Below are 15433 nucleotides of genomic sequence, written 5' to 3'. Positions count from 1 at the left end.
TCGAAGCATTATGTCCCTTCGGGAAATAATGAGTTTCGGACGAAGGTCATAAGAGACATACCTTCGTAAGTATAAAAGGTAAAAACGAAAGACTCATATAAAGCATGAGATATAATACAAGCATCATCATGGAATCATTTCTATTTTATTAACATGTGAAAATAGAAATGATTTCAAGTTACAGATGTACCTTCGGTCCTGAGAGAAGGTAAAAAGTACAGGCGTGACGCAAAGGCAAATGCAAAGTCAGCGTCCCCAGTACGGGAGTACTGTTCATCTATTTATAGACGCAGGACGCAGCCCACGTAAAATTACATTCATGTCCATTACATTTGTTAACGGTTTATGGAAATCTATTGAGGACCCCGAAGTCTTTTCATCTTAAGGTCGGTTCCCCCTTGTGCCATCGCGCCGAAGCTTCCCTGCGTACAGCTTCGGCTGCCCCCGACCTTCGTCTGGCTCAGCCTTCGTCCTGGTCGTGCTTCATATCCATAATTCTGAATCCGAAAATACCTGTTCATATAATTCACTTGGAAAACATTGTCAAATCATGTTTTTGAGGACCTTCGGAGGACGAAGGCCCCCAACAGGCACGGTTGTGCCTGGTCTACACTATCGTCTTAAGGATTAGTAGAGATATGTGGTATGCTATTTGTGATGTTTTTGTTTAGTTATTTTTTTATCATCAAACGGGTGCCTAATCCAGCAAGCGCGGATTTAAAAGTCCACGCGTTAGGCATTATGAGTGGGGACAATATTCAGTGCACGTAAAAAGTTTGTGCACGTGTAGAATCTTGACCTTACATCCTTGGTTGGTTCGTTTAATAGACCCCCCCCCCCCCCGATATCGTGCACCGTTAGATCTGATTTGAGAAGGTAGTATTCTATATATATACACATGTACATGTACATAAGATACCATCTTTATAAATACAGAATAACTTAATATAAACATAGACAGGTATTTATTCACCCGCACTACAACCACTCGTTGACATCTCTAGAGCCACGCGGAGCATGAGACGACTACGGATATGTTGTCTGCTTCAAAGGCCAGCCCAGCCCAACCAAATGCCCGAAATCTGACGCTGGGAGCACGCGCAGTACGAGACAAGGTTGCCTGAGTTTAAAAACTAAACAAATCCTACGTAGCTTAAACTAAACAAAAGATAAAACCAAGACAAAGCCTCCCGCATATCCCACAAATACAAAAAAAATCTTTTCCGAACCCGCAACCGCAAATGCCCACGAATGCGAAAAGGCTATTTCAAACACGCAACCGCAAGATGGTCACCATTGCATCAGACACGCCTTTGTGTACGGAGAATACATGCAGAACCAGAATTATTCTTGCGCCACGTTAAAACAGACGGGCGTTGTCTCAGGTCTCGGAATGCATCACTAAACATGTAGTAGCATATATACACACATCGCCGGCCGCATAAACACACAAATTACGCGTTTGCCTCTGGACGGGTAGCTGCCAGACCATATCCCTAGGCCGACTCTGCGAAGCCAACCCTCAGCTTGCCATAATCGAAGACGGTGTGGTAGACTCCCATGAAAACATCACCCAAGATCCTGGAATTGCAATTAGTCCAAACGTTATGCGCAAAGATTTTAGATTCGTGCGAGCCAGGACCAGGAGCTTAGCGGTGCACGGTTTTACCAGAGAGGGCCACGGGGTGGTGGGATATCCATAGCTTTGAATCCGCTGATGCACTGGGCAGCCTGTCCTTCACCAACCTTCAGAATGTACTGCATAACCAAAAGAGAGAATCAAGTTCAGATACTGCAACAAGATAGCGTGTGGGGGTGTGGTTGGGCTAATAAGGATCAAGGGCCAAGAGTGTGATAGTGGAGAGGGGATCACACCTGCTCTGGTTTCAGCTTGAACTTCTTGCCTCCAATGGTGAACGCAATGTCAGGCATGGACGCAAGACTGCCACAGTCCACGGCTGATTCTCCCATCGGACTCGGAAGACGCTCGCAAAGCTATCATAGTGAAATAGTTAAGCAAAGCAGCATGCTAAATGGTACAGAAACGCCTCTGTGCTCTGGGTCAGTTAAGCTCGCCTGATTAATGTAGTTCAGAATGAGCTCCTGCGTCTTGTTCTGGGCAAGTTGGTTCTGCATCCATACCACAGCCATCTCACAGGCATTGCACATTGGATCACTCTTGAGACCACCATTTGATTTCCCAGCTTCATCATCCACTACGCTCCGAATTCCAGCACTGTTTTTGTATAACATATAGCAAAGAAACAAATGAGGTACAGGGACACCATAATATAAGACAGGATTGCCCAGATGGTTATCGTTATCATGAGTTCATGGCAGGCTATGTCACACTACAGACATTGTTTACAATACTCACCTGACACCATGAGTGCCATCAAAAGTGCACAGACCAACCTGAGAACAGATCTTCGCTGGTTGTGTCTGCAAAATAACCCAATAGCAAGTTGAGTTACCGCAGAGCTTCAAGAGCAATTGATCAAACCAGCAATCAGAAAAACAAATCCATGGTTTGGAATATACAAACCTCAGCTAGCAAAAGATCTAGGATCTGTTGTCCATATTGAGAAACAACAGTCTTGCACTCCTGGCTGACTACACCAGCAACACCAATCTTTTCATTGATTTCAGTAATTATGGCCTGCATTGAACATATTAACTTGTAAGCATCAGAGCAAAACAGGGTGCAACACAAAATGCAAAGCAATGCAAAGCAGGGAATGGTAATCAGACTTAGGTCACCACCTAGATATTTTTATGTGAGCACCACAGGATTGAACACAAAATACAGAAAAAGGAGAGTGATGATCATATATGTTCAGACCACCACACACCATCTAGGCAAATATCAAAAGTAGGGTAAAGTGTCCAGGAGGCAACCCAGTATATCTAACTGGGTCTAATTTCCAAACTGTCTATCAAGGTCTTAAGCACCTGACAATCGATTTGTCAACACAAGGGCATGATATGATGATACAGTAATAGAAGTAGCAAGGGGGCATTTTTAGGCAGACACGATAGCATCAACTACATTTTTCATTCAACGAAGATAAGGGTCATTCGGAAAAGGTTTTATTATATACGTAAAATATCACCAAAGACACAAAAAAACTAAGCACATGCTTCAATCTCAAATGCCGATAAAAACAGAGCTCAAAACTTACTGTGGGGCCAGCAAGCAAGGAAGTTCCAGAATCTGCCATGGCTGCACAGCCGCCGGCACAAAACCCTGATAATGATAGATGCCACATTTAGTTATATTTCTCATTGACATGAGATTAGATAACAAAAGATATAAACATTGCAGTATGTAATACCCAATTTGTAATTTGTTAGGAATAATATAAATAGAGAAACATTTTCTTCTTATGTGAGTTTGACCTTTAGACATCATCACATGTGAACACCATATTCAAAAACAAATAATTAATAAAAGACATGCCACTAAACCGTGCATCAGGCATTCAGGCTGGATTTTATTTTGTGTGCATTTTGTGTGATAGTACAAAAATAATGTAATGCTCAAATTAGAATTTAAGTTCCAAAGGAAACCCTAGAAATTAAGGAAAGAGAAAGAAAATATTATGAGGATAAAAAAATAAGTATAAAAAAATATACATAAAAAAAATATTATTTCTATACTAGGATTTGAATGTGTACATTTGACTCAAGGGTGAAACTCATATGCAAATTCAAATTTGGAGACTCAAATAAAAAGGGGAAAATTCAAATAGGAGTAAAAAGAAAAGAAGAGATAAAAGAAAAGGAAAAGAAGCTTGCTTTGGGCCGCAGAACCAATTTTTGGCCCACTTAGCCATTGCACTCGGGTGGCCCAGCTGGTGCTCGCGCGGTATGGCGCCGACGGGTGGGCCCCGCGCGTCAGTCTCTTTCCCCTCTGCTGTGTCCGGGTCGTCCCTCACCTCCGCCAAAGCCGCGGCCATGCCGCCATTGCCGCGCACCCGTGGACCGGACCCTCAACCACCTCGCCTGCCTCGCCTAGGCTGTTATAAAGGAAACCTAGCCGCTACCCTTTCCCCCTTTTACTCTCGTCTTCCGCCTGGTGCCGTTCGAGAACATCGGGCCGCCGTGTGAGGACCGCCGCCGTCAGGCTTCCTCCGCGACTACGGTCGGCTGTTGGGCGGATTCGTGAGGGTGGGCAGGAGCGGTGGACCCAGACGCGCGTCTTCATCGCCGAATCAAGCTTCGTGGGCACCCCTGGAGCTTCTGGCCGCGCTCACCAGTGCGGGCGGAAAAAAAAAGGCAAGCCGCCGCGGGAGTCACGCTAGGCAACCTCTCAAACCTCGGGTGTTGGACCGGGAGCATCATCGGACCATGGCGGTGGTGAATTCGGGCTCGCCTCGGCGAATCCTTGACCAGAGCGCGGGGAATCGCTTACCGGAGTTCCAGGAACACCGTGGACTGCATCTCGCCGTAGCTGGGGTCTCTCCACCACCAAATCCGGTAAGTTTGGTCCCTCATTAGTTCGTCGCAACCACAGATCGGTGTAGCGCCTGTCAATTTTGAATTTGGAGCACTCGAATGCTATCCTACCCTTCGGCTGGCCATGCGCGCCGCCGGGTGCTAGCGTGCCGTCGATCGGAGTTTGGGGGAGAAGGAAGAAGGGCCACTGGCCGTTGATCTGTTGGTGGGCGGTCTAGATAAATGGTAGTTTACCCCTTCGTTCAATGGAACCGTGACCGTAGATCTGTGCTTCGACGGGTGAGAGCGTGCCGGGGTATTTTAAATCCAGACCGTAGACTGGGATCCAACGGTCTAGAATCACCCGTACCCTTTCGCTAGTTCATATTGCTAAAGAGCCCCTCTACTTTACTGAAATCAACCCGCCGTCCACCTTGGGGTTATTCTGAGTCTCGGGAAAACTTGCGAGCTAGCCCCTGCGCTTTTCGATAAATGAGGCCCAGTCCAGGAATTAAATGAAAACAGAAAATAGATTTAGAAATTGATTTTGAGTATAAAAATAATTATAAAACTTGGGTAATTCATAGAAAATTCATATTAAGCCCAAATTAATTCGTTCCAATTCCTATAATTTTGTAATATTATTGTATATCATCTAATACCACTGTTTTGATATGAAAGTCACATTAGAATTTATATCCCATTTAATCTTGTACAAAACACATAAGAATCTTCAGAAAATCATAACTCCTCCGTTTTAACTCCGATTTGATCCGTTCGAGTTGCGTTAGTCTCGTAGCACCGAGTATATCATTATTATGCAGTATGTTCTTATGTTTGGTGTGATGTTAATTTTATCTATATCATGTTTGCTTGTATTGCTACGACTAGCGCGAGGACGTGTGTCATCTGAAAAGCAAGTTGGTACCTGGATTCTCAAGTGCCAGGCAAGTTGTGCCCTTGACCACTTTTTACCCAATAATGTTCTTTAATATCACTTATCCATGCATAGGTTAATTTTGATGGGACCCAATAGGTCACCCTAGATTGTTTATCTCATTACCTTGTTTACCCCTGAATCACTTGGGTAGTTGGCTATTGCTTTATATGGTTTTGGGATAATCATTTATCACCTCTATGTTCCAATTCTTGTTGTTATTCTGTTTATGTTCATGTTGTTATCATTAATGTTAATTGGAACATAGAGCTTAACTTGAGAACCACGTGCCACCACAAGGGTTTAATGGGACGCCCTTGGCTGATTAACTAGGAAAGCTAGTGGAAGACTACCTTACCCGAAAGGGGCAAGGGCAGTAGGGGAGAGGTCAGTGCGGGGAGGTCCCTGGTTGATTTTGCTGCGATGGCGGTCAGCCAGGAACCCTGTACTGGATCTTCCCATAAACTGTAGCGGGTTTTCGAAAGCTAGTGGAACTTTGTAAAGGCCTCGTAGTGTTGCCCTGCCGCGCTTCCTAGGTAGAGGTGTATGGGATTCATGACCCCTTGGCAGATGGGTAGCATGACTTGTGGGTAAAGGGTACAACCTCTGCAGAGTGTAAAACTGGTATACTAGCCGTGCTCGCGGTCATGAGCAGCTCAGGACTCTCTGATGTTTAAATTATGGAACTTAAATTCAATTTTGTCATTTGCATTGCATGGGTTTGTTATTAATTTTGTTCTATTACTTTACTTATGGTTTGGTATTTACTTACACTTAGTAACTGCTAATAAAATTTTGACCAACTACTTAAAAGCAATGCTCAGCTTTAACCCCTATCATTGATCAGCCTTACACTTCACATGAGCTCCCACCTTTGGTGAGTTCGTGTCACATTATTCCCCACAACTTGTTGAGCGATGATCATGTGTGAGCTCACCCTTGCTGTCTCACACCCCCCCCCACAGGAGATGATCAGGTGGTTCAGGAGGAGCCGCCTAACACTGAGGAGTTCGATCTGATCTAGGTGGCGTTTCCCAGTCGACATTGGCGCCGACGATCCTTAGTTCGTTTTATATTTATCTCTTATTTTGTAATAAGTCTTCCGCTATGTAATAAATACTCTGATGATTTATGACATTTATCTCTATACACTCTGTTATTATATATGTTGTCTTCTTGGCGCATGTATGAGATGCACCCGGTTTTGTCCCTTTAAAACCGGGTGTTACAGAAGTGGTATCAGAGGAAATGTTGACTGTAGGACGAAACCTAGATAGACTGGACAAACCCTTACCTACTTATCTCATTCTGATTCATTCTACACTCACCTTACTCTGATTCTTTCTACACTTATCTTGATCCTGTCTCACCTTCTACTGTTCTACTCTGATCATTCTTACCTTTTCTACTCCAAGACACGACGGATTTCACACCTTGGAATCCCTACCCCTATGACATTTTTAAGAGATAGGAAGCCTAAGACAAAATTAAAACTATTTTCTCTATTAAAAATGTTGGTTGATTGTTCTGATGATCAATGCCTGATTCGCTTCTTTGATTGATTGAAATAGTATAGATGGACATCTTAGCATGTACCACTATAAGGTATTGTATTAGCTTTAGTAGGTGACACACTAATCTACTTAGCTAATAAATCCCCCAAATAAACATGATTGTAATTACTGCCTTGGCTACTATTTTCTTACCATAAGTATCTAACTCAGATGGTCAATACCAGGCGGGGTGGTGGAATTGATTTGCCTCCTAATCGACATACTCGGAGGATATACAGACAACCCCAGCCACAGCCTGCAGAGATGAATCCCCCCAATCCTCCACCAGGCGGAGTTGACCCACTGGTTGCTGCTCAGATGGCGGTGATGCAGCAAATGGCGGATACCATGGCTGATATGCGTGCCCAGATGCAGCAAGAACGCCAAGAGATGCGTCAGGAAAGAGAAGATATACGCCAGGAGCTGCGCCAGGAGAGAGATGAGATACGCCAAGAAAGGAGGGCGCAACAACAGCAACTGCAACAACAAATGCAACAGCAACAACAGCAACAAGTGCCATTGCCTCCACCACCACCACCAGTTCCACCCCGTGATAAGCATCGGGAATTCATGAGTCATAAGCCACCTACATTTGCAAGCTCACCTGATCCACTGGACGCGGATGATTGGCTGAAATCCGTTGAAAAGATGCTGAATATTGCACATTGCACGGACCGGGAGAAGGTTTTATATGCTTCTGGACGTCTGACTGGTCCTGCTGCTGACTGGTGGGATTCTTATACTGCTGCCCATGATGCTGCGGATACTATTACCTGGGCAGAGTTCTGTACACAATTCAGGAACTACCATATTCCAGCTGGGATGATAAAGATCAAGAAGAAGGAATTTCTGTCGCTGAAGCAAGGAAGTATGTCAGTCAGCGAGTACCGCGACAAGTTTATTCAGTTATCCAGATATGCCCCTGAAGAAGTTGCTGAAGACGAGAGGAAGCAAGAGCATTTTATTGAAGGACTTAATGGACCCCTGCAGTATGCTCTAGTGGCACACACATTTCCATCATTTTAGAGACTGTTGGATAAGGCACTTGCTATTGAACACAAGCGTGTTCAGCTGGGAGATTTGAAGAGAAAGGCAATATCTCAAGGACAAGGAAGCAGCATTGTTCGTCCTCGCTATAGCTCACCACAGGGTACACCGACTCGACCCGGAGGACCACGCCCAGTTCAGCAGTCACCACTGAGGACACCCCCTCGACAGGCTACTCCCACTGGCACCCCGACGAAGTTTTCAGGACAGAGTCCGGGCACTCAATGTTTCAAGTGTGGGAAGATTGGTCATTATGCAAATGTCTGCCCACAGAGGATTGCTACTACACCAGTTCAGAACAGGCAGCAAACACCAGGTTCTAGCAAGGGATATTCTATCGCCAAGGTTAATCAAGTCAGCGTTGATGCTACTCCGGATGGAGGGGACCTCGTAATTGGTATGTTTTATGTTAATGCAATTCCTGCAACAATATTATTTGATTCTGGTGCTACACATTCATTCATGTCTGCTAGATATGCCAACGCAAATGAAATACCACTGCTAAATATGAGAAAACCCATGATAGTAATTACACCTAAAGGGCATGTTGAGGCGAATCAAATGACACGTAGATTGACATTAACCATTATGGGTAGAGAATTTGGAGCCACTGCTATAATATTGGAGTCAAGCGGTATAGATTTGATCCTTGGTATGTCATGGTTAAGGAAGGCAAAGGCCGTTATAGCATGTGGTAGAGGTACCGTAGAACTCACTACCACTAAAGGAGAAAGGTTTCAAGTTAATATTGCAGTAACCTCCTCACCCATGCGTGCAATGTTCTTTATACCTGAGGAGTTTGCTGGTGACAACATCCGGGTGGTTAGAGATTTTCCGGATGTCTTTCCAGAGGAGTTACCAGGGATGCCACCTGAGAGAGAAGTTGAGTTTGTTATTGACCTCTTACCTGGAACCGCCCCTATTTCTAAACGGCCATATAGGATGTCCGTAGAAGAACTAAAGGAACTTAAGAAGCAGTTAACTGAGTTACAAGAGGCTGGGTACATTCGTCCGAGTTCCTCACCTTGGGGAGCACCGGTCTTGTTTGTACAGAAGAAGGATGGATCGCAGCGGATGTGTGTGGATTATAGATCTCTTAATGATGTTACAGTGAAGAACAAGTATCCGTTGCCCCGTATTGAGGATTTATTTGATCAGATGCGAGGTGCTAGAGTATTTTCGAAGATTGATCTCCGATCGGGTTACCATCAGATGAGGATTAGACCATCGGATATTCCTAAGACAGCTTTCTCGACGAGATATGGATTATATGAGTTTACTGTTATGTCATTTGGATTAACCAATGCACCAGCTTATTTTATGAACTTGATGAACAAGGTGTTTATGGAGTATTTGGACAGATTCGTCGTGGTATTCATCGACGATATTCTTATTTATTCTCAGAGTGATAGTGATCACGAGGAACATCTGAGGATGGTGCTACAGAAGCTACGAGATAATCAACTATATGCCAAGTTCAGCAAGTGCGAGTTTTGGATTGGCGAGGTGCCATTTCTTGGACATATTATTTCTAATGGAGGAATTTCAGTGGATCCTGCTAAAGTTAAGGAGATAATGGAGTGGAGAGCACCCACTACAGTTACTGAGATTCGGAGTTTCTTGGGATTAGCAGGCTATTATCGGAGATTTATTGAAGGATTTTCTAAGATTGCTAAGCCTATGACTTCACTTTTGGAGAAGGGAAAAGAATTTAAGTGGGACGAGAAGTGCCAAGACAGCTTTGAGCAATTGAAGAAAAGATTAATGTCGCCACCAGTATTGGTTATGCCAGACCTACAGAAAGGATTTGACATCTATTGCGACGCATGTGGCCAAGGCTTAGGATGTGTGCTCATGCAAGAAGGACATGTGATTGCCTATGCTTCTCATCAATTGCGGAAACAAGAGTTGAACTACCCCACTCATGACTTAGAACTGGCAGCCGTTGTGCATGCTCTTAAGATTTGGAGACATTACATTATGGGGACTAAGTGCCAAGTATATACGGATCATAAGAGTTTGAAGTATATATTCACTCAGAAGGATCTCAACCTTAGGCAACGTCGTTGGTTGGAGCTTATAAAGGATTATGATTTGGAGATTCACTATCACCCGGGCAAGGCTAATTTGGTTGCAGATGCCTTGAGTCGCAAGGAGCATGTTCATTCAGCTATTGTTGCCCAGCTACCCAATGAGATTGTTGAGGATTTCAGGAGACTTAACCTGGGGATAGTTGCTCATACTGAAGGAGTTACTATTGATGTGGAACCTACTTTGGAGCAAGAGATCCGCAAAGGACAAATTGGTGATGCTAAAATAAAAGAGATTAAGGATCTGATTACTGAAGGTCGAGTTCCGGAGTTCACGGAAGATGAGCAAGGCACCGTATGGTTCAAGGACAGAATGTGTGTTCCTGATATTAAAAGCCTTCGAGAGACTATATTGAAAGAGGCCCATGACTCGGATTATTCTATTCATCCTGGTAGTACCAAGATGTACCAGGATTTGAAGCGAAAGTATTGGTGGTATGGATTGAAAAGAGATGTGGCTGCACATGTGGCTATGTGTGATGTATGTCAAAGAGTTAAGGCTGAACACCAGAGGCCAGCTGGACTATTGCACCCACTTAAGATACCCGAGTGGAAATGGGAAGAGATTGGTATGGATTTCATTACTGGATTGCCTCGCACCCAGAAAGGATATGAAGCAATATGGGTAATTGTGGATAGATTGACTAAAGTGGCTCACTTCATTCCTGTGAAGACTACATATAAAGGTTCTCAGCTAGCAGAGTTATATATGGCTCGGATTGTGTGTTTACATGGAGTACCAAAGAAGATCGTATCTGATCGAGGTTCGCAGTTTACCTCAAGATTTTGGAGAAGCTTTCATGAGAACATGAGTACAAAGTTGAATTTCAGTACAGCTTATCACCCTCAGACTGATGGACAGACTGAAAGGACTAATCAAGTATTGGAAGATATGTTGAGAGCATGTGCCCTTCAGCATGGAGGAAGTTGGGATAAAAGTCTACCTTATGCTGAATTCTCATATAACAATAGCTATCAAGCCAGTCTGAAGATGTCACCTTTTGAAGCTTTATATGGGAGAAAGTGCAGGACTCCTTTATATTGGGATCAGACTGGAGAGAGACAGTTCTTTGGGCCTGAATTGATTCAAGAAGCAGAAGAACAAGTCCGTATAATTCGAGAGAATTTGAGGGTGGCTCAAACCAGGCAAAAGAGTTATGCTGATAATAGAAGAAGGCCACTGGAATTTGAAGAAGGAGATTATGTGTACCTCAAGGTGTCACCACCGCGTGGAATGAGGAGATTTAAAGTTAAGGGCAAATTGTCCCCTCGCTATATTGGACCATTCTTGATCTTTAGAAGAGTTGGGGAGATGGCATACCAACTCGAGTTACCTGCTACTCTATCGGATGTGCATAATGTGTTCCACGTGTCACAACTTAAGAAGTGTCTCCGTGTCCCTGAGGAACAGTTACCAATGGAAGAGCTCAGTGTTCAAGGTGATTTGACTTACACGGAGTACCCGATCAAGATTTTGGATACATTGACTCGGGTTACGAGAAATAAGGTGATAAAGATGTGCAAAGTCCAATGGAGTCACCACAGTGAAGATGAAGCAACTTGGGAAAGAGAAGAAGAGCTTCGTATAGATTTTCCCCACCTTTTCTCTAGTTCATCTTAAATCTCGAGGACGAGATTATTTTTAAGGGGGGTGGGATTTGTAATACCCAATTTGTAATTTGTTAGGAATAATATAAATAGAGAAACATTTTCTTCTTATGTGAGTTTGACCTTTAGACATCATCACATGTGAACACCATATTCAAAAACAAATAATTAATAAAAGACATGCCACTAAACCGTGCATCAGGCATTCAGGCTGGATTTTATTTTGTGTGCATTTTGTGTGATAGTACAAAAATAATGTAATGCTCAAATTAGAATTTAAGTTCCAAAGGAAACCCTAGAAATTAAGGAAAGAGAAAGAAAATATTATGAGGATAAAAAAATAAGTATAAAAAAATATACATAAAAAAAATATTATTTCTATACTAGGATTTGAATGTGTACATTTGACTCAAGGGTGAAACTCATATGCAAATTCAAATTTGGAGACTCAAATAAAAAGGGGAAAATTCAAATAGGAGTAAAAAGAAAAGAAGAGATAAAAGAAAAGGAAAAGAAGCTTGCTTTGGGCCGCAGAACCAATTTTTGGCCCACTTAGCCATTGCACTCGGGTGGCCCAGCTGGTGCTCGCGCGGTATGGCGCCGACGGGTGGGCCCCGCGCGTCAGTCTCTTTCCCCTCTGCTGTGTCCGGGTCGTCCCTCACCTCCGCCAAAGCCGCGGCCATGCCGCCATTGCCGCGCACCCGTGGACCGGACCCTCAACCACCTCGCCTGCCTCGCCTAGGCTGTTATAAAGGAAACCTAGCCGCTACCCTTTCCCCCTTTTACTCTCGTCTTCCGCCTGGTGCCGTTCGAGAACATCGGGCCGCCGTGTGAGGACCGCCGCCGTCAGGCTTCCTCCGCGACTACGGTCGGCTGTTGGGCGGATTCGTGAGGGTGGGCAGGAGCGGTGGACCCAGACGCGCGTCTTCATCGCCGAATCAAGCTTCGTGGGCACCCCTGGAGCTTCTGGCCGCGCTCACCAGTGCGGGCGGAAAAAAAAGGCAAGCCGCCGCGGGAGTCACGCTAGGCAACCTCTCAAACCTCGGGTGTTGGACCGGGAGCATCATCGGACCATGGCGGTGGTGAATTCGGGCTCGCCTCGGCGAATCCTTGACCAGAGCGCGGGGAATCGCTTACCGGAGTTCCAGGAACACCGTGGACTGCATCTCGCCGTAGCTGGGGTCTCTCCACCACCAAATCCGGTAAGTTTGGTCCCTCATTAGTTCGTCGCAACCACAGATCGGTGTAGCGCCTGTCAATTTTGAATTTGGAGCACTCGAATGCTATCCTACCCTTCGGCTGGCCATGCGCGCCGCCGGGTGCTAGCGTGCCGTCGATCGGAGTTTGGGGGAGAAGGAAGAAGGGCCACTGGCCGTTGATCTGTTGGTGGGCGGTCTAGATAAATGGTAGTTTACCCCTTCGTTCAATGGAACCGTGACCGTAGATCTGTGCTTCGACGGGTGAGAGCGTGCCGGGGTATTTTAAATCCAGACCGTAGACTGGGATCCAACGGTCTAGAATCACCCGTACCCTTTCGCTAGTTCATATTGCTAAAGAGCCCCTCTACTTTACTGAAATCAACCCGCCGTCCACCTTGGGGTTATTCTGAGTCTCGGGAAAACTTGCGAGCTAGCCCCTGCGCTTTTCGATAAATGAGGCCCAGTCCAGGAATTAAATGAAAACAGAAAATAGATTTAGAAATTGATTTTGAGTATAAAAATAATTATAAAACTTGGGTAATTCATAGAAAATTCATATTAAGCCCAAATTAATTCGTTCCAATTCCTATAATTTTGTAATATTATTGTATATCATCTAATACCACTGTTTTGATATGAAAGTCACATTAGAATTTATATCCCATTTAATCTTGTACAAAACACATAAGAATCTTCAGAAAATCATAACTCCTCCGTTTTAACTCCGATTTGATCCGTTCGAGTTGCGTTAGTCTCGTAGCACCGAGTATATCATTATTATGCAGTATGTTCTTATGTTTGGTGTGATGTTAATTTTATCTATATCATGTTTGCTTGTATTGCTACGACTAGCGCGAGGACGTGTGTCATCTGAAAAGCAAGTTGGTACCTGGATTCTCAAGTGCCAGGCAAGTTGTGCCATTGACCACTTTTTACCCAATAATGTTCTTTAATATCACTTATCCATGCATAGGTTAATTTTGATGGGACCCAATAGGTCACCCTAGATTGTTTATCTCATTACCTTGTTTACCCCTGAATCACTTGGGTAGTTGGCTATTGCTTTATATGGTTTTGGGATAATCATTTATCACCTCTATGTTCCAATTCTTGTTGTTATTCTGTTTATGTTCATGTTGTTATCATTAATGTTAATTGGAACATAGAGCTTAACTTGAGAACCACGTGCCACCACAAGGGTTTAATGGGACGCCCTTGGCTGATTAACTAGGAAAGCTAGTGGAAGACTACCTTACCCGAAAGGGGCAAGGGCAGTAGGGGAGAGGTCAGTGCGGGGAGGTCCCTGGTTGATTTTGCTGCGATGGCGGTCAGCCAGGAACCCTGTACTGGATCTTCCCATAAACTGTAGCGGGTTTTCGGAAGCTAGTGGAACTTTGTAAAGGCCTCGTAGTGTTGCCCTGCCGCGCTTCCTAGGTAGAGGTGTATGGGATTCATGACCCCTTGGCAGATGGGTAGCATGACTTGTGGGTAAAGGGTACAACCTCTGCAGAGTGTAAAACTGGTATACTAGCCGTGCTCGCGGTCATGAGCAGCTCAGGACTCTCTGATGTTTAAATTATGGAACTTAAATTCAATTTTGTCATTTGCATTGCATGGGTTTGTTATTAATTTTGTTCTATTACTTTACTTATGGTTTGGTATTTACTTACACTTAGTAACTGCTAATAAAATTTTGACCAACTACTTAAAAGCAATGCTCAGCTTTAACCCCTATCATTGATCAGCCTTACACTTCACATGAGCTCCCACCTTTGGTGAGTTCGTGTCACATTATTCCCCACAACTTGTTGAGCGATGATCATGTGTGAGCTCACCCTTGCTGTCTCACACCCCCCCCACAGGAGATGATCAGGTGGTTCAGGAGGAGCCGCCTAACACTGAGGAGTTCGATCTGATCTAGGTGGCGTTTCCCAGTCGACATTGGCGCCGACGATCCTTAGTTCGTTTTATATTTATCTCTTATTTTGTAATAAGTCTTCCGCTATGTAATAAATACTCTGATGATTTATGACATTTATCTCTATACACTCTGTTATTATATATGTTGTCTTCTTGGCGCATGTATGAGATGCACCCGGTTTTGTCCCTTTAAAACCGGGTGTTACACAGTACCAGTGGACTTTCCATCAACCAGTACATCACCCATGTTGAACTGCATCAACAAATTGTACACTTTAAACCGATATATACATTCGAAAAACAAAGTTATTAGAGAATACAAGAAACAAAAACCAACCTGCCAGTATCCCTTCCGAGTGACTGGGACAAACGTGTGATCACCCTTGTAGTGGCTAGAATCCATTCCACCAAATACAATTTCACCACCTTCTCCTTCATCAGCATGTCGGTTAAACCAGAAAGAGAAAACAGGGTCGCTGAAGCATTGAGTAGTATTCATGATCTTGCCTTCCTCCTTAGATCAGAAAACCCAAGGCAGTGAAAAAAGAAAGACCAGTAATCATGAACTGCCAGATAGTAATAACTTATAAAATTGCTTACCTTAGAAAAACGACCACACCTGAATACCTATCTACCAGTTAC

General features: G+C 44.1%; 1 protein-coding gene across 1 annotated transcript; it reads right to left on the bottom strand.

Annotated features, from left to right (window-relative positions):
- Window positions 1–1263: 1263 nt before the first annotated feature.
- Window positions 1264–15275, bottom strand: LOC103639786 (aspartic proteinase oryzasin-1; the record flags this gene model as incomplete). Its single annotated transcript, XM_008662496.3, has 9 exons — window positions 1264–1581; window positions 1670–1758; window positions 1876–1995; window positions 2077–2236; window positions 2378–2442; window positions 2546–2659; window positions 3183–3247; window positions 15005–15044; window positions 15129–15275. Coding segments are annotated over 9 exons (885 nt in total), but the record flags the coding sequence as incomplete, so codon positions are not given.
- Window positions 15276–15433: the final 158 nt, after the last annotated feature.

The sequence above is a fragment of the Zea mays genome, chromosome 9 (assembly GCF_902167145.1).
Source record: "Zea mays cultivar B73 chromosome 9, Zm-B73-REFERENCE-NAM-5.0, whole genome shotgun sequence".
In the NCBI taxonomy this organism is placed as follows: domain Eukaryota; kingdom Viridiplantae; phylum Streptophyta; class Magnoliopsida; order Poales; family Poaceae; genus Zea; species Zea mays.
This window is presented reverse-complemented; position numbering and strand designations above follow the sequence as displayed.